At 39.4% G+C, this 22774-nt stretch overlaps 1 protein-coding gene across 2 annotated transcripts; it reads right to left on the bottom strand.

Annotated features, from left to right (window-relative positions):
* Positions 1-15583: 15583 nt before the first annotated feature.
* Positions 15584-18490, bottom strand: LOC147631934 (actin-101-like). Of its 2 annotated transcripts, none has more exons than XM_086808481.1 (6): positions 18429-18490; positions 17979-18068; positions 17401-17794; positions 16717-17035; positions 16314-16608; positions 15584-15824 (listed from the first exon to the last, which is right to left on the bottom strand). In XM_086808481.1, exons 2-6 carry the CDS (start codon positions 18036-18038, stop codon positions 15759-15761), a joined length of 1134 nt encoding a protein of 377 aa, XP_086664607.1. In that variant the 5' UTR covers positions 18039-18068; positions 18429-18490; the 3' UTR covers positions 15584-15758. The 2 variants fall into 2 exon arrangements, with proteins under 2 accessions (XP_086664607.1, XP_086664606.1); XM_086808480.1 differs by lacking the exon at positions 18429-18490 and adding an exon at positions 18247-18385.
* Positions 18491-22774: the final 4284 nt, after the last annotated feature.

Genomic DNA, 22774 nt, shown 5'->3' with positions numbered 1-22774 from the left:
GATCCCTGTGCCGAACAGCCACGACGTCCAAATCCAAAGAAGAATCCACTGACAACTCCTCATCTGCACTTCGCTCCTTCACCTGCTTCTCATCCACCTGCACATGCTTTAAAAACTTTGGAAAAAAATCATAAGGCACATAGAACATCCCCCTTTGTACCTGTATAGGCCTTTGAGGCTCCTGTCTAATCAAACTTTGCATAGAACTCTTACCCACCTCAACCAAATTCACATGCATATCCCTTGCAGACACAACACCTTCATACGGATAAATACCCATCTCCATCTGCTTCAAAACCTTGCCTTCCTTTTCCCTGGCAATCCTAACTGCATCATCAAATGACTTGGGATTCTTCAACTCAACCCTGACCTTTAAATGGGGTAGCAAACCATCAATAAACAAGCTCTTTTTCAGAAACATAGGAGGAGCTTCCTGCTTCAATGTCATACACCACTTATCCCACAAACATGTAAATACCTTCACAAAATCATCCAGTGATTGCCCATGTACCTGCTTCAAGATGCTCAACTCCTGCCAAAGCACACTAGGATCCTCCACTTACTGAAAACGCTCCAAAAGGCCTTCTTTCAATCTGTCTAAGGTCAAAACACCAGCATCCTATGCTTCAAAATCCTTAAGCCAGCTTCGGGCATCTCCCTTCAAAAAGATCTTTATCAGCTTCAGAACCTGCTCTTCATCTGTCACATGATTGCTAATGCATGCCAACTCCATCTGCTCCAAAAAGTCACACACATCCTCTCCCTTCCTGCCATGAAACTCCGGATAAGACCACATCATGACAACCTGTCAAAATCCCTGAGCTCTCCTCAGCGGAACATACGCCCTTCTAGGCAAAGAACAACGCTTGAGTTCGATCCTCAGTCAAACAATGCAAGAGCAACTCCTCAGTGGGGGCACCAGAAGGATGTGAGGTGAAAAAAAGAAAGAAAACCCTGCCTCTATAGCTCTTCCACCTCGCAAACTTGGAATCACACACACGAACGGGGGCACCACCAGCCACCGGCTGGAACACTCTCTCACACTTCACCACCCAACCCACGCCACACAAATAGCACAAAACAGGGGCACCATAGACCAAGCAAACACCTAGCAATATATTCCCAGATCAACACTTCATACAAGCTTCTCCCGACACAGAAGCCTTACTCACACAACTTACAAACAAAACACTCAGGCTTGTCAGCCAAGGATACACCACATCCCCAATCACCATATGATCCACTCGCCTGCATGCTGTACCAATCACACCAGAATGAACCCGGCCACTCTCGCTTCAAAAGGCGCCCACACCAGCTAACCCTCAACTCTCTGCAGCCCATCAACTTTTGCATGTGTCACCAGCAGCAGCTACCCAATCATCTCTCTCTCTCTTTGTGCTGATCCTCTGCCAGCTCGCAACAAAACCCACTTCCTCTCGCAGCTTATCTGCAGCGCTACCGGCCCACCACCAAGCAGCAACACCTGTCTCTGTCTCTGCTTCACTCGGCACCCGCTTACGCTGTCCACTCTGATTAACCGAACCAAGGCCACACCACCTCAGTCTGTCCACGCTCCAGCCTTTGCTTACGCCGCCCACACCAACCTACGCATCCACTTTCACAGCTCCTTGTTAGCTGCTTTGCCTTTCAGTCGTGCATCCACCAGCCCTCTGCTTCTCTGTATCCAAAATCCAAAGCAAGGGGATGCCTCCACGTCACCACTCGCCAGCTCACAAGCCAGCCTTCTGTCACCTGCAGCTTATCTGCTCCCCTTTTGTCCTCGCTAGCAGCTCCCTTTGATGCCAGCACCCGTCGCCTCTTGACGCCAGCAACGCATTCCACTAGCTCCCACACGGCCTTTGCCCACACGCTACTCTCTTGCACTATCAACAGCTCCTCTCCCACACACGGCTGCGCCTTCTTTCGTAAGCCTGCAGCTCTTTAACACAAATAGCTGCGCATCACCATGCTTTCTTTATTCTTCGCCAGCCCGTCGACTTCACCTACGCCAGCTTTTTCTCTATAGCTCTCTCTATTCGCAGCTGCACTGCAGAACCAAGGGCCCTGCCTTTCTCTCACAGCCGGCGCCTTCCACTTATCGCGATCCCATCACCCTCTTTTGACCAAGACTACTTCTTATCCACACCTCAAAAAGGCGCTCACCTTGCGCCAGCCACTCCTTTCCTTTTACAAGGCGGCCACCACCTTAGCCTCACGGAGGCACTCCCTTTTCGCTGTCTCCCACTGCAGGCGACCCTCTTCTCTACAGAGCCGTCCCTGTGCATCCAGCTGCTGCGAGTCACCTCAAGGCCGGCCTGCTGTCGCCAGCCCGACTCCCTCTTTACTCTGCGCCCCAGCGCTTCTAGCTCTGTCCTGCAAGCAGCTACACCAGAGAGCCCCTCTTCAACAAAACAAGGCGACTTTTTTTATCTCTTTCCAGCTGCGCACGTCTCCAACCTTTGCCAGCTTCTCGAACTCGCACGCTGGCAGCAGCGTAAAGCTCCAAGTGGCTTTCAATTTTATGGCCATGTCAATATTATCTTTTTTTAATTTTCCAAGGCCTAATGAATGGCCACCATAACATCCTTTTTACACCTATGCTCCAAGGCAACACTATCCTTTAACCTTTAAATTGCCCATGCCTTCCACACCTTCTTCAAATGCAACCTTTAATTGCCTACTCCATTTGGGGACGCGCACACAAATTCAGACGACCGAGGAGCTGAAACCATCTCCAGCGGATCTCTGATCGGACAGGCCTGCAACAACAAGCCCAAAACAAACCGATCCACCCTGAACACCTGGCAACGCCCTCAAAAGCAAAACTCTTCCACCTGCCATGCACACCATATATACACGAGCCCAAAATACTTTCAGAAAAACGCCTGACACATACCTCTATGCATGAAATTCAATTATGCTAAAAGTAATACTTTTATAATAAAATATTCATCTTTTATGCATACCTCTATGCATAAAATTCAATTATGCTAAAAGTAACACTTTTGATATAAAATTTTATCCATTATGCATACTTCTATGCATAAAAATAAAAATGATAAAAGTTACACTTTTGATATAAAAATTTATCCATTATGCATACTTCTATACATGAAAATAAAAATGATAAAAGTAACACTTTTGATATAAAAATTTATTATGCATAAAAATAAAAATCATAAAAGTAACACTTTTGATATAAAAATTTATCCATTATGCATACTTCTATGTATAAAAATAAAAAATGATAAAAGTAACACTTTTGATATAAAAACTTATCCATTATGCATACTTCTATGCATAAAATAAAAATGATAAAAGTAACACTTTTGATATAAAAATTTATCCATTATGCATGCTTCTATGCATAAAATAAAAATGATAAAAGTAACACTTTTGATATAAAAATTTATCCATTATGCATACTTCTATGCATAAAATAAAAATGATAAAAGTAATACTTTTGATATAAAAATGTATCTTTTATGCATAATATAAAAATTCAATTTTTCCATAATTACAATGAAATTCTTTCAATTAATCTAGGATGATAATTCTTGAAATATGGTAGGAAGTCCTCTTTTCATGCTTTGAATGAAATTTTTTTATGTGTAGATTTTTATAAAATTTTGCCATAGCTCCGCTACTATGACTGATAAATCTCAATTATTTTAAAAGATAAAGCTTATCTTTAAGGGAATGATTAGAATAATCCCTAATTGGATCATTAACCCTTAATGGATTAAATAAAAAATAATCATAAACTAAAAGCATAGATTAAAAAAAACTATTAATTTGTTCTCAAGCATAGTTTAATCTTGGATTAAGGAAAAGCTTTATGAAAAGCTTCATTTGGATTGAGAATGGGTCATGAGTATGACCATTTCTTAAGTGAGAGAGAGAAAAAACCATTAGAATTAAACATAAATAGAAATTTATGTAATTCTTTACTAGCATTAATCAATTAACTTCAATAGCATTCAAAAACCATACCAATTAAGCTTCTCAAGCTTGAGAGGGGTTGAGAAGAGAGAAACATTGAGAAATTATAAAAAAGATCAAAATTCACCATACTTACCTTACAAATTGCTTGATTCTTTGTTCACGGTAGAGGCCCCCAACCAATCAATTGGTTTAGTATGTTGATGGAGCCACCAATGGGATTGAAGAAAGAGGGAAGTGTCAAAAACTAGTGGATTATTAAAGAATTCACAGTTCTTGGCTTAGGTGGAGTAGAGTAACAATGCATAAGACACTATATATTTTCAACAAGGGGAGGCTTCTATTTATAGGAAAAATTGAGCTCCTAACCAAACAAACTGATTCTAGAATTTTCCAAGTCAGTTTGGTCACTTTTTGACCATTTTTAAGTCAGTTAAGCTAACTTTTTGGAACTAGACTTGAATGAGGAGAGAGGAGATATGAAATATCTCAACTTTTATGAGTTTAAAACTCATTCAAGCATGTGAATTAGGCACCGCATTGAAGGCCCTCCTTTTCCTTACTGATGTATCAAAAATGGAATCATTACACTCAAAATATCTCATATTTTTATATTACTCATAATTTCTTACTATTAAACCTTGTACATTTTCAACTCTTCATCTCATGTGAGCATTGAAGGGACTCACCTTCCTTACCTAGGTGTCAAAATGGAATCATTATACCCAAAATATCTCATATTTTTAATATTGCTCATAGTTTCTTACTAATAAACCTTGTACATAGTCAACTCTTCATCTTATGTGAGCATTTACTCATTTTTGGGTATCTTCTTTAAAAATTTGGATTTATCTCCTCCCTACACATGGATTGATCCTATTGGCCTCTAGGAACCTTAATTGAGATAAAGCAACATAATTAAGGTGGATTAAACCACACTAAAAACTCCATGACTAGAGAGAGAGAGAGAGATTGCACACTCAACACTATTCCCTTCTATTGCATATCACAATGAACCATACAATGATATAGGCTCTCAAGCCTTATCCCACTTTACACATCATCATCCATGTGGCAACTCCTTTTTCACTCTTTTGGTCAACTCTCACACACCATGCAATATTACATGTGGCATTCCTATCTCACCACAATATCTTGCACTTCTAGGGTGCTTTCCCACATACACACATACACACAATATCTTGCACCTCTAGGGTGCTTTCCCACATACACACAACACCGCGATTACATCTCTCAACACCCCCTCTTAATCAAGGTGTTCCACAACTCACCCGTCATTTATCATCCATATCAATGTAGCATTGCCCAAACGCAATCGCTACCTCTCAACACTCCCCCTCAATGATACATTGGAGTGTCCATCAACCAAACATGTGTGCCCGTGTCTACCATCTTAGACACCTAGTCCATTTTGAGCCGACTCGCTCACAGCGGAACCACTGAGTCCGATTTGAACATGGAAGTTTGGGTGGGAACCAACCCATGCACATGCACCTCACACGTGCATCGCTCTTGCACACAACATCACATCAACCATTTTGAGCTTCTCGGTGAGCTCGGGTAGGCAACCCTCATACCATGGATGATTACAAAATTTTTCCCGTTTTGAGCACGCATGCTCGTGGACGATTGTCCATCATCATATTTGGGTGAAAATTACAAATTACAAATCCCTTGGTCGCAGGGGACCCTCATAAAATCTGGGTGAGAGAGTACAATCCTTTTTATGCATCAAGGCAAGGGCAGGGCACCCATCCATTATGGTTTAAAAAATAAACACCATGGCTTTTGGAAAGCCAATGCTTACCCTAATATCCATAGGGTTTTTTTTTTAAAATAGCCACAAAAAAACTATCGTTTTGGCTATCTCCTCCTCTCTACATTGAATGCACTGTGGAGCTACACGCGTCAGATTCCCTGACACACACAGGGTCGGCTATTTGCGCCTTCCTCTCCTGCTCCAACTTGTTCTTCGCTTCAATGCTGCTCTCTAAAAACCTCACCTACTCCATCGTCAGCCTCCTCTTCTTCTCGCTCTGCTTTTGCACGGTAGCTATGGCGGGTAACGCCCTTCTGTGCGGGTCACGCACTCTCCTCGACTAGGTTTACCACTTCTTCAACTGCAGCATCAGCTTGTTCAATAATGGATTCTTCAACAGCAGCCACCGCCTTTTTAAGTTTGTCCACGTATCCTCGATAGGCTCGGCATCAGATGGCTCTGATGGAGCTACTTCCTCATCGTAAGAACTCTCTTTTGTTGACACTTCCTGCGCAAGGCTTACCTCAGCTGCATCTTTCACTTCCACAACAGAATCAACTGCTCAGCTAGCTCCTCTGAAGCTGCTTCACTTATAGGCTCTGTCACGACACCCTCAGCCAATGGAGCCTCCAGTTTCTCTCCCTTGGCTATACTCTCAGCTTCTGCTTCAGTCTTCAGCTTCTCCCTCTCCGCCAAGATGTTGGCAATCAGCTCATTCCTGCGGAAAGCTATTTTGAAGGGACTAGTAGCCCCCGCCTACCACATCCTTGTTGAGGGCCTCGTTTATCTTGTCGTAGTCCACTTCCTGTTTAGTAGTAAGAGTAACACGGCCTCTCTCTATACGAAGAACCCTCAGAGTAACCTCCTCCTCTTTTTTTTCTTCACCAACTAACCTCTATCATGAGGTTAACATACCCATTAGTTTGACCACCATGGCTCACTTTGAGCTTACAACATGCATGCTTTCCCTCTTTTCATGCCAAATCTTCACAAGAGCGCTCTTCAAAGTGGTTTCTCATAAGAAACCAAGGTGCATAAACATGTGGAAACTGCCAAGGTTTCCATCCCCTTCTTTGCTCTCCTCATTGAGCAAACATTCACAAGTGCATCCTCTTCTTGATGCACACACATGTGAACTCCATTGAGTTCACCGTCTCACTTGCCATTATCTTGACAAGCATGCACCTCCACACACGATTCATGGGATACACAAATCCCATACATAGCAACCCTTCATAGAGCATTCTTCCATGCTCAAACACAAAACTTTGAGACAAAACTTCACAAAACCAACCTTCTTGAGGCATAATCAGCAGCATATCTTCTCTTGGCAGATTCTCCTTGATGATGATGAAGACTCCATAGCCTTCATAATGCTGAAATCTCCATTTTCAGCTTCCTTGATAATGAGCAAGCTCTCCATCATTGGAAAACTCCATTTGCAACTCCACCTTAATTATGTTGCTTCTATGCAACCTCCTTTTTGCAAATCTCCTCTCAAATCCTCACAAATGCAAATCTCCTCTCAAATCCTCACAAATGCAAATCCAAATGATAATATGAGTGTGCATAAATTTTTTCATAATAAACTGAAAATATTGCTTAATCAAAGAAACACACAACCAAGCTAATATACATAATAAACACCATGACCAAGAGCCCATTTGGCTCTGATACCATGTTAAGATTCTAGAAATGGGATTGATCATGGTGAAGGACATAGATTAAGCAACATAATTAAGGTGGATTAAACCACACTAAAAACTCCATGACTAGAGAGAGAGAGAGAGAGATTGCACACTCAACACTATTCCCTTCTATTGCATATCACAATGAACTATACAATGATATAGGCTCTCAAGCCTTATCCCACTTTACACATCATCATCCATGTGGCAACTCCTTTTCCACTCTTTTGGTCAACTCTCACACACCATGCAATATTACATGTGGCATTCCTATCTCACCACAATATCTTGCACTTCTAGGGTGCTTTCCCACATACACACATACACACAATATCTTGCACCTCTAGGGTGCTTTCCCACATACACACAACACCGCGATTACATCTCTCAACACCTCCTCTTAATCGAGGTGTTCCACAACTCACCCATCATTTATCATCCATATCAATGTAGCATTGCCCAAACGCAATCGCTACCTCTCAACAAGTGGGACTCTTGAGAAGTACTCTGGGGAAAGGTTCTTCCTTTTTTAAACAGAATCTTTCTTTTATTTTAGAGAGAGAATAATTATAAGATCAGAAAGGGAGGTTCTTACTCCTATATACCTCGAAAGCTGGGGGAAGAATCTTACATTCTACCCCACTTGAAAAGTGCGAGATATCCTCATCTCGCAAAGTAGAGGACAACTCTTTTTCTTAAGATCCAATTTATTCCGGGGTTCCTTATATTCTGGTCAACCCAACAGACCGCCTCTTCCAACAGAGCACTAAACCTAAGTGCAAAGAGTAGACAAGGAGTACACACGGGTGAAGGAAACCAGTCAAAAAGAAGACTCACTTTTTCAGAGATGAGTCAGTTTGTCCTTTGTTCTGTCTCTTTTCTTCCATTTGTTTATGCTATTGTCTCTTTCCTTTATGCGTTTTTCTCCGTCCTTCTCCTTCTCTGGTTGCCATCTGGTGAACGATTGTGACAGTAGGCGACAGTGGGCTTTTTATAAGGATGATTGTCGGAGGTCGGTCGCTTTCAAAAAAAAATTTCGCAGGCTGCGTGTAGGAACGCGTGTATGTCTGCGTGTATCCTGTCTACACAGACGTTCACGTGCATATACACGCATTTTTGGACGGGTGTATACACGCGACTGTGTTTCACCCATACTTGCGATCCATGTTCTTCAGAGAGATGATCCCATCTGCATATGGCTTGCCTTCACAAAATCATATGTACTAGCTTGCATTTGTGCTTTGATGCAGTCATGTATATACTTTTATTTTTGCAGATTCTTTATGGATCCAGGTTCTTCATCCGATCCATTTGCGTATAGCACTTGGCTGATGGAGATGCTAAATCATTTTGGGTGCCATCCTAGTCCAGTTGAGCTTACAGAGTACATGTATGCCCATCCCCCTCCTTCCATGCCTGGTATCTATACCCCGCCCCCGAGTATCCAAGTCACTCCACTGTCATCTATGCCTGCGAGTCCGACGAGATGGCATGCAGCTTGACAGAGTCAATTGAGGTCTCTTCTTAAAGAAAAACAAGTAATTCAAATGCCCCTATGGATCATATACAATATTCTTTCATTTAAACACATAATTAATCTTGTAAGAAAAAACATTTGAAATAAATAGCTCCATTTTCAAAGTAATCATTTATTGTTGTCCTTCAGCAATGCAATCAATGTTGTCAAATTTTAAAAATAAAAATTTATAAAGAAAGAAAATACTGAAAAGTAATGTAGTAGTTATTTATTTAGAAAGATATCTTTATTTTTAAAATTTTTAAATACCTAATATGCGTATTTTTTCTGTCACATTCATTTTGAATTCATGTTTAGATTTTCCAACTCATTGCCTCGATTTACTTTTAAGACTCAATTTCTTGAAATATTTGAAATAAATAGCCACGTTCTCAAAGTAATCATTTATTGTCTACCTTGAGCAATCCAATCAATGCTGCCAATTTTTTAAAATGAAAATTTATAAAGAAAGAAAATAGTGAAAAGTAATGTAGTTGTTATTTATTTTAAGATATCTCAAATAAATATATGTGCTACACATCATTATCCTAGAAGTTGTTAGACATGTATTCTAACTGTCATATCTCTGGTATCCAATCTTGGAAATGCCAAAAAGGTACTTTTGACATTCTCTTTAATCTCTATTTCCCATTTCCATTTACACGCGTTACTGAAAAACATTAAGCCCCCAATTCTTTACAATTTTCGTCCAAACCACCTTCCCAATCCCCCCCTTTCTAATTAAGCCCCTTCCCAAACCCCTTAATTACTTAAGCCCCTTCCCAAACCCCCTTTCTAATTAAACCCCTTCCCCTTCATCTCCTGAGGTATGCTTCAATTTCCTGTTCCGCTTTATCTTGACAAGGAGCCTCCCTTCATCCCGGCAAGGAGCTTCCTCTTCTCCATCATCTCCATTCCAAGTATGCTCCATTCTTTCTCGTCTATTACATGTGTGTGCATGCAAGGTTGGTGTGTGTCTACTTCATCTCGATGAGAAGGGTTCTGGGCCCTACATTAGGAAGCACCACAGGCAAGGAGGGTGTGTCTACTTCATCCTGGTGAGTGACGAGGAGGTTTCTCGGCCCGCTCTATGGCACACACATGGTGTGTGTGTGTGTGTGTGCGCGCGCGCGAGCAACGTGCATGCTACTCGGTGGCTGTGTGTGTGTTTATGCACCACACCATGCTTTATGCTAGTACCAAAGTGTGCGGAGAAATTAATCTCCAATACATTATGCTCAAAACTAGCATTGTAATAATCAGAGCATGATACTTCTGAGGGACAGAGAAGATACCATTGCCAGTACCAAAGTGTGAGAAGATATTAATCTCCAATACATTATGCTCAGAATCAGCATTGCTGCAATAATCAGAGAACAAATCTTCAAGCATAAAATAACTATGCTGAGTAACTTCTCTCCAGGTGTGTGTGCGCACCACAGCCAACCATGTGTGTGCCATAGAGCGAGCAGTTTTGCAACTAGATATGCTGAACACAGGCATGGTGAGAAAGCACTTGAGTGTTTTGAAAAGATGCAACTCAAGGGTGTCTCTGCAAATGCTATGACATTTGTTTATAGCTTGAAAGCTTGTGGCATCATAGGAGCCATAGACAAGGGCCAAGAAATACATGCTGAAATCACACACAATGGCTCAATGTGGTCTTCACACACACACCTGGACATAATGCACCAAAGAGGAAATGGCATCTCCCTAAAGTACTCAAACAGAGTGCCTTAGCAATGGCATCATGGGCTCAAAATTTGATTACACACAAGTTTTATGTTTGGGTAGACATTATGAAATGGGCTATGTCATGTCCATTCAAGAGGTTTGCATACACATTGAACTGGTAGTGTGCACACTTTCTTTTCATTGTACAACACAAGTTGTAAAAAATGATTTAATCATGGTATTGATTTGGCTTGTAGGGAAGAGTAATTTGCAAAAATGGAGCTAAGTTCTTATAAGAAGAAACCCCCTCCTGCAACAAAAAGTAAGTTTGCTTTTCAAGTTAGTAAGTGGAGGGTGTGTGTCTCATCCTTTTTCTTCTTCATTATTCAATGTTTTTGCAAAGACTGTGTATGCACTTCGGTCAGGAAATACTGGCCATAGAAGGGGTGTCCATGCATCTATGGTTTCTTCTAACATTGTTGAAAGAAGGAAGAGATCAAAGAAATACCCAATTCCCTCAGAGATTGATAGCACTCAAAATGAGGAGGTGGATCCCGAGATTGAGAAACAAGCAGATGAGGAGGAGGATCCAATAGTCCCATCTCAAACCGGGCAAGGTGACAACATGACTGTTATCTCCAATACAGCCAGTGTGGTGTGGATAGGCCACCTAACCACCCGCCTACCTTCGTCGATAATGATGTTCTAGAGAGGATTTTGGAGGAGGTGGTTGAGAGTTTCATCATAAAGAGATGTAGGTGGATAGGCCACCTAACCACCTTCAGTAATGATGTTCTAAAGAGGATTTTGGAGGAGGTGGTTTAGAGTTTCATCATAAAAAGATGTAGCGATCCACCTCGCATACATCTTTGCAGAACTTTTCCATAAGAGTTACTGGTCTTGGGATTGATGGACTTGTAAACACCTTTGAGAAATGAGGCTATAGTGTGTTGGGACCTCCATTTATAATCTCCTTCAAGAAACCTGGCCATGATCAAGAAATTGTGTCTGAAAAGGATTTGAACGAATGGGGGCCATTGTGAAAAGAGGTGAACAAGGAGTTTGAGAAAAATCATCTACCCAAGTGGGAAGATCTTTGAGGCAAGATGTTTGTTGTTTGGGATGGGAACCATACACTTGTAACTTGCTCACAATGATCAATACTCATAAGTTGTTTAAAGCTATTACTATACTCTTACTTGTCTCCATAATTTTTAAGACTATCTCTTTACATTAGGAGAAATGTCGGCTCATTTTTGGGTCTTTTAGTTTTAGAGAGAGAGTCTTTTAGTTTTAGAGAGAGAGTGACGCTCAACCAATGAGAAAGAGGCTTCTGTAAAAACGGAGAAATTCGGCATTTTAAAGCAAGAATTCAAGTAAACATAGTAAAATTATGCTCAAATGCATCTTAAAATAACATTTACTCAACTTAAAATAATAATAAAAGAATACTACCGAATCTTTGCACGTAAGCTAAAAGATAGTGGTAGTTAATGATTCGGTAGTATTATTTTATTATTATTTTAAGTTGAGTAAAGGTTTCCCCTCAAAACTAGCTGTGATCTTCTTCGTCTCCAACATAGTCGGAAGATAGTGGTAGTTAATGATAGAGAATCTCTAAGTTTTCCCTCAAAACTAGCTGTGATCTTCTTCGTCTCCAACATAGTCGGAAGATAGTGGTAGTTAATGATAGAGAATCTCTAAGTTTCTCCCCAAAACTAGCTCTGATCTTCTTCGTCTCCAACATAGTCGTTCTTTCTTTTTCTAAGTCTCCTCCAAATTAAGCTATCTTCTTATTCCGTGTGTCTTTTGCTACACAAAATGACAACCTATAGAAAGCCTCATACTAGCATTTTAGCTATTAATTTATTCAATAGTTATAATACGGACAATGGGACATGGATACCATCTATAATTACAATCGAGAGCTAGGTACTTTTATAGAGAAGGAAGAGGAAGAGGAGAAATGCTAATGAAATTGTGGAGCCATTCAAGGGACAAGTTAAAGAGTTCAAGGTATGTGAATCTAGCAAGCGTATGACAGAGGTACTAATACAACATGTTTTCCAGCATGTAGACTTGAGGGTGAAAAAATTTCCTCCTGGTCTTCCATGATATCGTCCCAACTGTGAGTAGTATCTCAGTCAAAGATTCTTTTGTTTTAAAAGTATTTAATTGTTGTTATTATGCAGTTGTTTATCCATTCAATCTTGTCTCTTTATTGTTTTAAAAGTGTCTAATTGTTATTTTAACAATGTCTAATCTTTTGGTTTTATGCAGATATTTATCCATCCAATAGGATAGACTGGCAACCAGTGGAGACTATAAGTGGGATTTTTGATGCTTTTCATGCATATGTAGGAGAACAAATTTACAAAGGAAGAACTCATAAAGATCTTGCAGACCACGACATATTTTTCTATGATATGCAGTACTTTGAACCAAACACGTCTTCTAGATGGGGTGGTCGTTTGACTCCATTACCCCTCCCATTATTTGGAAGCAAAGATTGGCCATTGCCAACTTCACAAACTAGTGAAAGTTATAGGATCAAGTTGTATCACGACATACAGAAGTCTCTTAAGGCATCTGTTTTGCAAACAAAGAATGTCAAGCTTACTATTTTTATGCCTATCAACGTGTTTGTTGACTTTTTCTTTGATGAAGAAATAAGAAATACTTAAACAATGTTTATTTACAAGTCAAGTAAGGCACTGGACTTTTTGGACAATGGTTGGGACAGGAGAAAGACAGAAGGCATCATTTCTGTTTTGGAGAAGAAGTCAATAGTTTGCAAGTACATTATTGGCTCTCAAAACTTCATTGTAACTTTTCACTACACCAGATATCATTATGTTAATGGCAACCTTGTTCCATTAGATCAAGATTTGGTTCCTTTTTCAAAATTTGGAATGGCAAACAAGGCCTCTTTGATGAAAGAGGATTCATTGGATAGAGCTAGAGCTGGTGTACAAAGAATGAGTATATAAGGTATGTGGCTTGTGATGGTATTATGCAGCAGGTTTTATAGGGTGGCTGTTGCGATGAGCTATTTTCTTTTAAAGAGGTTTTTCATTGTAAATCCAGCAAATGGTCAAGGGTTTTTCTCATTGCTATTCAATCATACTTAGGTTAAGACAAAGAGATGGTGGGGTTGACCAAGGATAAAATTCACTCATTGGCTATAACCAAGATTACTCCCGAAAGGTGGGATTGAAATTTTAAAAAAATTGGTTATGATGCTGGTAAAGCTTGAGTAGTCATAGGCTTCTTGTTCTTACATGAAATTGTATGAAGAAGGATTTGCTCCACTCCATTTTAAATTGTAGATTGGATGATCCTATTTCTAAACGGTATAGTAGCGCTCAAAAAATTAGAATGCATCTAAGGAAGGAGTGGTACTGGGGGAATATCCTCAAACAATGTCACAAATTGAGAATGAATATGGTGGAGGAGTTGCCCGAAGGTTTTGACAAATGGTTCTCTAACCGAAGAAGAGACCATATAGATAATGCTTTTTGTGAGTTATGGGGCCACCTCAACACAGAGGAGTCAAATGAGAAAATTCTCGAGCTCATGGAGTCTTCAAAAAGAGTTTTCTATAGGTATGCTTGTTCTTCTCTATCCCCTAACTCTTGTTCGTGTCTCTTTGTAACTTATATGTGGCATGATAATTTTGTATACTCTCTTGTGAGATAGATGACTAGTGAAGCTACATGATTAGCACTCTATTGAGGATATGCTAGATTTTGTGGCAGAATGGAAAATTTCTTCTAAGAGGGAATGCATTTTCCCCTCTTCGATGCAAGATCATGGGCTTAGTGATTGGGAGAAGTAATATTGCTCTTAATGGTTGGATTATCCCCCATTGGGGAGTATCCCAAAAATGAGGCATGTAATTATAAGAATAAGATGTCCAATTATACCTCCCATAAACAGTTTGTGCATTATCAACAACTTATGTTTGCTTCATTAATGACACGTATTTATTTGGTAAAGAACATGCATTCACAGGGCCCCAAGATTTAATGGATGAGGTGGGATCCACCTCCAAGATGTATGTGCACTCCAAAAGGACAGCTAAGCATAGGCAACAACCCTCAGAAGCTATGGCATCGTCAATCAAGAAACAATTAGAGTATATGAGTGCAAAGACTTCAAAGAAGACAAGCATGAAAACTTCCTCTAAGAAGAAGGAAGTTGTAGAGCCTTCTACATCAAAGGGTATATAGTGTCACAATGTTTATTTGTAAAAATAAAATTGTTCATCATTTAATTCTTGAAACACATATTACATATGGTTGCTCAAAAAGTTATTGCTAAAAGTATGTACTTCTTCCAAGGATTATAAATATATGATAAATCTAGATTATTCTCTCCATTTGTTTATAAAAACACTCTAGATTCTCAAAAGATATCTTCATTTTGTGTTGATATACTTAAAGCAATGCACGTAAGGAAGAAATGGATTTAAAAACATACCATTGCAAGAGTGATGCAATGTTTCAAAAGAGCTATATAGTTGATATATGGTTGTATATTTTGATTCAAGAAAAAAACTATAAATTTAATAATGATCTTAAATAAATTATTAAGTATAAAGTTGAGATTTCATCATCCTTAACTCCCCAACATATTATATTGGCCTCATTAATTTCAACTAACGAAGAAGTAAGTCCTTTTGGCTCTATCCCCATGCAATTCACTTAGTAGTATCTTTAGAAATGCCTTGGTATACAAGACAAGTAATATGTGACATACACAATGATTTAACATGTAAAAGTTCTCTTATCCATTGTGTAAACACATTTTGTCTAAGCTTTCAAAAGCATACATTGTGCACCCATGTATTATACATGCATTAGATGGGGGAACCCCCATTGTTATATCCTAAAGACATTTGAATCCCAACTCTAATGTGGACATGTAACCCCCATTGTTACATATCCACATTTGGATGACAAATAAATACACAAGAAAATAAGCTAAAACTATAAATTTGTTTTTTATAAAATTGAAGATTACTATTTTACGAAAGTGTAAATGATTTACAATAACTCATTGGAAAAAAACAATCATGAAAGTAAGGGTCACCAAAAATCATGTATAATGTGTCCTTTCTGATGTGTGTGGGCATTGGTAGTATTAACGCCTAAGCCTAGAAACATTTCCTATGCACAATGGAAGGTCCAGTCTCGTCGTACTCATCCTTGGAGATCCACATCTATGATCCAAAGCAAAGCAACAATGGTGAGATATTCTTTATTCACAACTATACCTACCCAAATACTACATGAGGTGGACATGTCCAAGAGTACCTTTTATACATTTATCAATTTGCAAGGTTAAGACATATAAATGACCCTATAAGGCTATCTCGCCACCTTTATAGTGATGTCCATATGCTTCCTCTTCTTTTTTAGGAAGAGAACATTTTTCAAATTTTGCCCTTTTAAGGCTAGTTATGGGGATAGGGTTCGAATTCGAGTTTTGTGTGAAAACCAAATGAGCTCGACCCAACTCACACACCCATGATATCCATATGTTTTGTAATAACCCTATCCTAAATATGTAATGACTTTGTGTGTGTGTGTGTGTGCGCGCGCGCGCGCGCGCGTGTGTGTGTGTGTGGATGTGGGGTACAACACAATGACAAACTCACTCGAGGCTACCAAACAAAAATGACCCAAGTAACGGAGTGGTCAGACGCTACCTGTTGGAAGGTGCTCAAGGAGGCAAGGATGGAGCCTCCGATCCACACACTGTATTTTCTTTCAGGCGGAGCCACCACCTTCACCTTCATGCTGCTGGGTGCAAGCGCGGTGATCTCTCTGTTCATGCGCTCAGCAATGCCAGAGAACATGGTGGAGCCGCCGCTGAGAACTATGTTGGAGTAGAGATCCTTCCTTATGTCCACGTCACACCTCATGATGGAGTTGTACGTTGTTTCGTGGATGCCAGCCCCTTCCATACCGATCAAGGCTGGCTGGAATAGCACTTCGGGGCACCTGTTAATCGCCAATGCAAATAATGCAAGGTTAACGTTAATGGGCTGCTTTAATCCTGGCTAAGTTTGGGACACGTAGGACAGAAGAGCCACGCATGCACACATATACCTGAAGCGCTCTGCCCCGACGGTGATGACCTGGCCATCTGGCAGCTCGAAGCTCTTCTCAAAGGCTGACGTGGAGCTGGCCTTCTCGAGCTCCTGCTCGTAGTCGAGTGCCACGTAGGCCAGCTTCTCCTTCATGTCACGCACGATCTCGCGCTCTGCTGTAGTGGTGAAGGAGTAGCCTCTCTCCGTCAATATCTTCATCAACGCATCCGTCAGATCTCTCCCAGCTAAATCTAACCGTAGGATCGCATGCGGCAATGCATACCCTTCGTAAATCGGGACCGTGTGTGTTACACCATCTCCAGAATCCAGCACAATCCCTTCAAAAACAAAAAAATAATAATAAATTAAACCATCTAGAAAATCGAAACTGGAATCCCGGACAATCCCCAGAAAAACAATAATAATGAAAACCATTTTTAAAAAACGATTTTGGAATACACGGTACAGCTCTTAAGCTGGCGTCACGTGGGGTGGTACGATAAATGTAAGGATGATGAGCATATTGATTTTTTTTAAAAAAATAGAACTCCCAGTTTTTCAAGATAAATTTTCAAATGCCTGATTGCCCCCCGATTTTTATCGCAGAATTTTCTATTTTCCAAAAAAGGGGGGGGGAGGGGGGAATCCGACGTTTTTGTAAATTTCGATATAATTGGGTTGCCAAAAAAAAAAACAAACAAACCTGTGGTTCGTCCACTGGCATAGAGGGACAGCACTGCTTGGATGGCAACATACATGGCGGGGACATAGAAGGTTTCAAACATGATCTGGGTCATCTTCTCTCTGTTGGCCTTGGGGTTGAGGGGGGCCTCGGTGAGCAGCACAGGGTGCTCCTCCGGGGCAACCCTGAGCTCATTGAAGAAGGTGTGGTGCCAGACCTTCTGCATATCATCCCAGTTGGTCACTATCCCATGGTCTATGGGATACTTCAATGTCAAAATCCCCCTCTTAGACTGTGCCTCATCCCCAACATACGCATCCTTCTGCCCCATCCCCACCATCACCCCTGTGTGCCTTGGTCTCCCTACTATACTCGGAAACACAGCCCTTGGTGCATCATCTCCAGCAAATCCTGCCTGTAATCCACCACCAAAACCCCATCATTACAAGCTTGATCTTAGTACAAAAAACTCCATTTACTGCTTGATCTAACCGCCTTGAATTAAGTCGATTCTTAGAGAGAAACTGTGCAATTAGCTTCAAGATTATTACATAGAGAATCCACCACAATTGTGAATGTTAAGAGAGTTGCTAAGTTACCTTGACCATGCCAGAACCATTATCACACACAAGAGGAGCAACTTCATCCACATCTGCCATGGTTGGCTCACTAGGTGCACAAGATCAACTCTGCAGGGATCATAAGGAAAAGATAAGCCAGCACTGAAGAGGATCAAGGCAAAAAACACACACACACACACACACACACACACACATATACACACACAAACACACTTAATATACTAGCGAACCAAATAAGCTAATGGTTTTCTACTAAGAACCATGTTTATGTTGGTGGAGAACATACACGAAAGCGAGGGACGACGAGACCTAGGAAGATGGTACTACTAGAAGAACAGAGTCGGGTAAAATGGGGCGAATCGCAAGTGTGGTTTGCAGCTACTGTGAGAGGTGAGGAGGGGCTGATAAAGACTCAGAAGAAGAGGAGACGAGGGGGGGTGGGGGCAATGATAAAGGTGGTGAGCATACACAAAGTATGAAGCCAACCGAATCGCCTTTTCCACAGAGGGGAGGGGAGGGGCGGGGCGGGGCGGGGAATGAGAAGAGCAGCTGCTGATAGTAGCCCGTGAGAGCAGTACGCAGGCTTTCCCGCACGTTGAGGCGTTTGGCTGGCGATCCTTTTTCCACATGCGTGCCTTGGAAGCCAGTACCATCATTATTGTATGTTATTGTTATTGTCCCAAAACAATTCTTTTAAATCCCTTCCATTCTTCCTCATTGGATTGCGTACCTTACAATTAGAGCCCACAAAAGTAGCCACCCTATCTATCCTACAGCCACTACATGCCCTATCAATCCTCAATTAGAAGAGCCAGCTACATTAAGTAGCCACTCTATTCTATAGCCGCCAGAGTAAAATTAGCCCAATTAATCCACCATTAAGCCTTTAGTATCGACTAGCCCAATTATTAATCGTCACTTAATTGAGATTTTTCTTATGATAACACATGTTCCTACTCACATTCTTTACGTTAGTGTCGATTAACACAATCGATCCTCACTTAATTATAATTATGTGACACATTCTCATGCGTCCTATCCACCTCCTACAAATCCCACTATGCGTTCTTGTATGATGGTGATGACGACGACATTCCATGGATTATGACTTGGCCATCCGAGGCCATGGAGTGAAGGAAGAGAGGGGGGACATGCACATCCATGCATACAAAAGCGATGGCCTGTGCATTGCGTGAGCCTAAGGGAGAGGAAGCTCCATTGTCGTGGACTCTCTCGTGCCCAACTGACAAGAAAAGGCCAGTCGCGCTGCAAAAGCACGCTGCAGAAAGCACTTTGACATCTCAGCAAAGCAACAAGACTACCAACCAACCCATCAAAGTCACAAAAGAAAGTAACCTTTTGTAACTTTGTGTCGATCCTTTGCTTTCCCTTTTCTCCTCTAGTTTCTGCATCTCTCTCTCTCTCTCTCTCTCTCTCTCTCTCTCTCTCTCTCTCTCCTCCATTATATCGTTTCTACCTTTGAAGCAATTAATCCCATCCCATTTATACAATCCTCTTTTATTTTATAATTTTTTTAATTGAAATGTTGTATATTATGTATAATGATATTTACAAGGTTACCCACAAAATAGTGGGGAGGGGGTTAGCTATTAATTCACAAGACCCAAGATAAACCCCCAAGATTAATTCCATCCCATTTATACAATCCTCTTTTATTTATAAATTTTGACAAAACCAATTAATCCCATCCCATTTATACAATCCATTTTTATTTTATAAAGTTTAACAAAACCAATTACATGAACCTTATAGTCATCCCCATGCATCATGCTTATTAACATTGGTTACTACCTTTGCGCTCAAATTTTGCGCTCAAATTTTATAGATTTTAAAAAATCAACTCGTGAACAACAAACAACAAGATGATTAAAATATGCAATGTGTTAGGATGCCCTAGTACGTGCTAATTTCTATATGTGGCAAGTGTACACAGGGAAAGATTTGAAGATAAGGTTTTTAAAATTTGGTCCCAAAACCAAGAGATGGTACCGAAAGGAGAAGCAGCTTGTGCATACATTTGTGGCTTTTATTGAAAATCCCTTGGGCAAGAGACCAGATATGAAAATTTGGACAAAAGGGGACTATTTTTAAAAACAGACTCCTAAGGGATGTACCTCTGAATCTCTACTTGTGGCATGTATATAGTTGGGGTATCATGTTTCATGAGAGCACTCATCTTTTGTTTGGGAAAAAATTGGTAATTTACTCAACACTGAGTGGGAGTAAGATAGTGTTCTTTTATATATGATAGCTTTCAGCTCATAAATATAAATATTTTTTGTTCCCAAATATCATTAGGGGAAATCGAGACTCATTTTGGGGCCCTGTAAGATAATCCACATCACCCTAATTTTGTGGCCCAAAAATTGAAAAAAGAAAGGATTTTCGACCCTTTTGTGTATTTTTGTAGAGAGAGATAATCAACACGGTGGTCCATACCTTCTTAAATACTCAAGAATATATCGTCATCCTATAAATATCAAAGGAATAAAGGCGCAACATGTATATATAGGTAAATGAGCTCTCATTAATGCACTTTCTAAGCGTGTTTATTTCCTCTTTGTTGGCAAAGGATTTTCCTTCTAGTGACTTTTCCCTCCCATTTTAGACATTCAATTACATTTCTCGTGAACTCAGGCTATTGTGAGCTCATCATTATGCTACATTGTGACTTAGTTGCATCACGTTGATATGGGAGAGAAGAGGAAGTCATATCATATGCATATTGATCTTGAAGAAGAATATGCACCTTTAAAGAAAAATATTCATGTAAGATTCCTCCCCCAGCCCCTGAAGATGTCCAGTTTCTCCCCCTGTAATCAATTCCCTTTTCAGAATAACAACAGATCTTGTTTGTATCTATTTTGGTCTAGAGAGAGAAAATATTCTAGAGAGTGATAATTCAGTTTCTAGATATCTTTGGATGGAAAAATATCCCTTCTTATTAAAATGATTTCCCCTGAAACAGAAATTCAGAAAGAACTTTCTAGTGTACAATTGGAATAAATTAAAAATAGGTAAAAAGAACCTTAGCCTAAGAGTCCAGATTTTTTGAAAATTTTGGATTAAAGTTCCTATGAACCAATAAGATTAATCCAAATGTAGGGAGGAGATAAATTGAAGAATAAAAGAAAAATCTCCCAAAAATGAGTAAATACTCACAAAAGATAAGGACAAGGTTATTAGTTAAAAAAGAAGAGATATTTAGAGAAAATGATGCATTTTTGACACCTCAGTGTGGGGAATTTTCCTCATGAAGGAGGCGCCTATTTCACATGTGTGGATGGTCAAAAAGTGACCAAACTGATCTGGAAAATTCTAGAATCAGTTTGCTTGATTAGAGGCTCATTTTTTCCTATAAATAGAAGCCTCCCCTTTGTAAAGGTTAATAGTGTTTTATGCACTGTTACTCTACTCCTCCCCAGAGCCAAAAACATTGAATTCATTGATAATTCACTTGCTTTTGACTATTTTCCCTACAAAGAATTGGTGGCCACTCTTGATCCAAGCAAGAGTAGAACCCTCAATCCCTCAAGCCAAAGAATAGCTCACAAAACTCCATGTAAGTTAGAAATTCTACTTTTTTCTAATTCTATTCTATGGTTTTATGATTTCTTGCTTCTTTTAAATTGAAATTGGATGTTATGCCTTGATGGAAAGGCTTCCCCCTTCTCTTTATTGAATTCAGTCCTTCCTTATCCAAGATGTGTAATTAAATAAATAGAGTTAAACTTTCCGTATTGTTTTCTCTTAAAAAATGAGAACTGATTAAATTAGACTGCTGAATCTATCTTGGGGTAAATTCTAAGTAAATTTAGAGTGTAAAAAATTAAAAAATGGTCAGCCGTACAAAGGAGGTTATGGCAAAATTTTCTTAAATTTTGTAGAAATAAGTTTTATCTTTATGCTATTCAAAAAGAGTAATCCCCTCCGGTTGTGTATTCTAAAAGTGTTATTTTCATTCTATGCATAGAAAGATGCATATTGGAAATATTTTTATTATAAAAGCGTTATTTTCATTAGAATTAATTTCTATGCATAGAAAGATGCATATTAAAAATATTTTTATTGTAAAAGCGTTATTTTTATTAGAATTAATTTCTATGCATAGAAAGATGCATATTGGAAAAAAACTTATTATAAAAGTGTTGTTTTCATTTAATTTTGATTTTATGTATAGAAAGATGCATAAAGGAATTTATTTTTAATTCAAAAGAGTTATTCTCATTAATTTTGATTTTATGCATAGAAAGATGCATAAAGGAATTTATTTTTATTTCAAAAGAGTTATTCTCATTAATTTTGATTTTATGCATAAAAGAATTTATTTTTATTTCAAAAGAGTTATTCTCATTAATTTTGATTTTATGCATAGAAAGATGCATAAAGGAATTTATTTTTATTTCAAAAGAGTTATTCTCATTAAATTTTATTTTATGCATAGAAAGATGCATAAAGGATTTATTTTTATTTTGAAAGTGTTATTTTTCTTAAAATTAAATTTATGCATAAATAGATGTATAAAAGGATTTTTATAAAAGTGTTATTCCCACTGAAGTTGATTTTTACAAAAGAATGAATGGATGGATAGATGTGATGTGAATCAGATAAATGTGAATGAATGAATGAATGGATGGATGGATAGATGTGATGTGAATAGAAGTGATGAGATGTCATGTGAATCAGGATGTAAATGAATGATATGGGATGGATGTGGATGTATGTGAAGAATGGAAGTGGATGTATGTGAAAGAATGGATGTGGATGGATGGATGTGAAAGGATGTATGTGAA

The sequence above is a fragment of the Cibotium barometz genome, chromosome 14, assembly GCF_041138505.1.
Source record: "Cibotium barometz isolate CiBa-2024 chromosome 14, ASM4113850v1, whole genome shotgun sequence".
NCBI lineage: Eukaryota > Viridiplantae > Streptophyta > Polypodiopsida > Cyatheales > Cibotiaceae > Cibotium > Cibotium barometz.
This window is presented reverse-complemented; position numbering and strand designations above follow the sequence as displayed.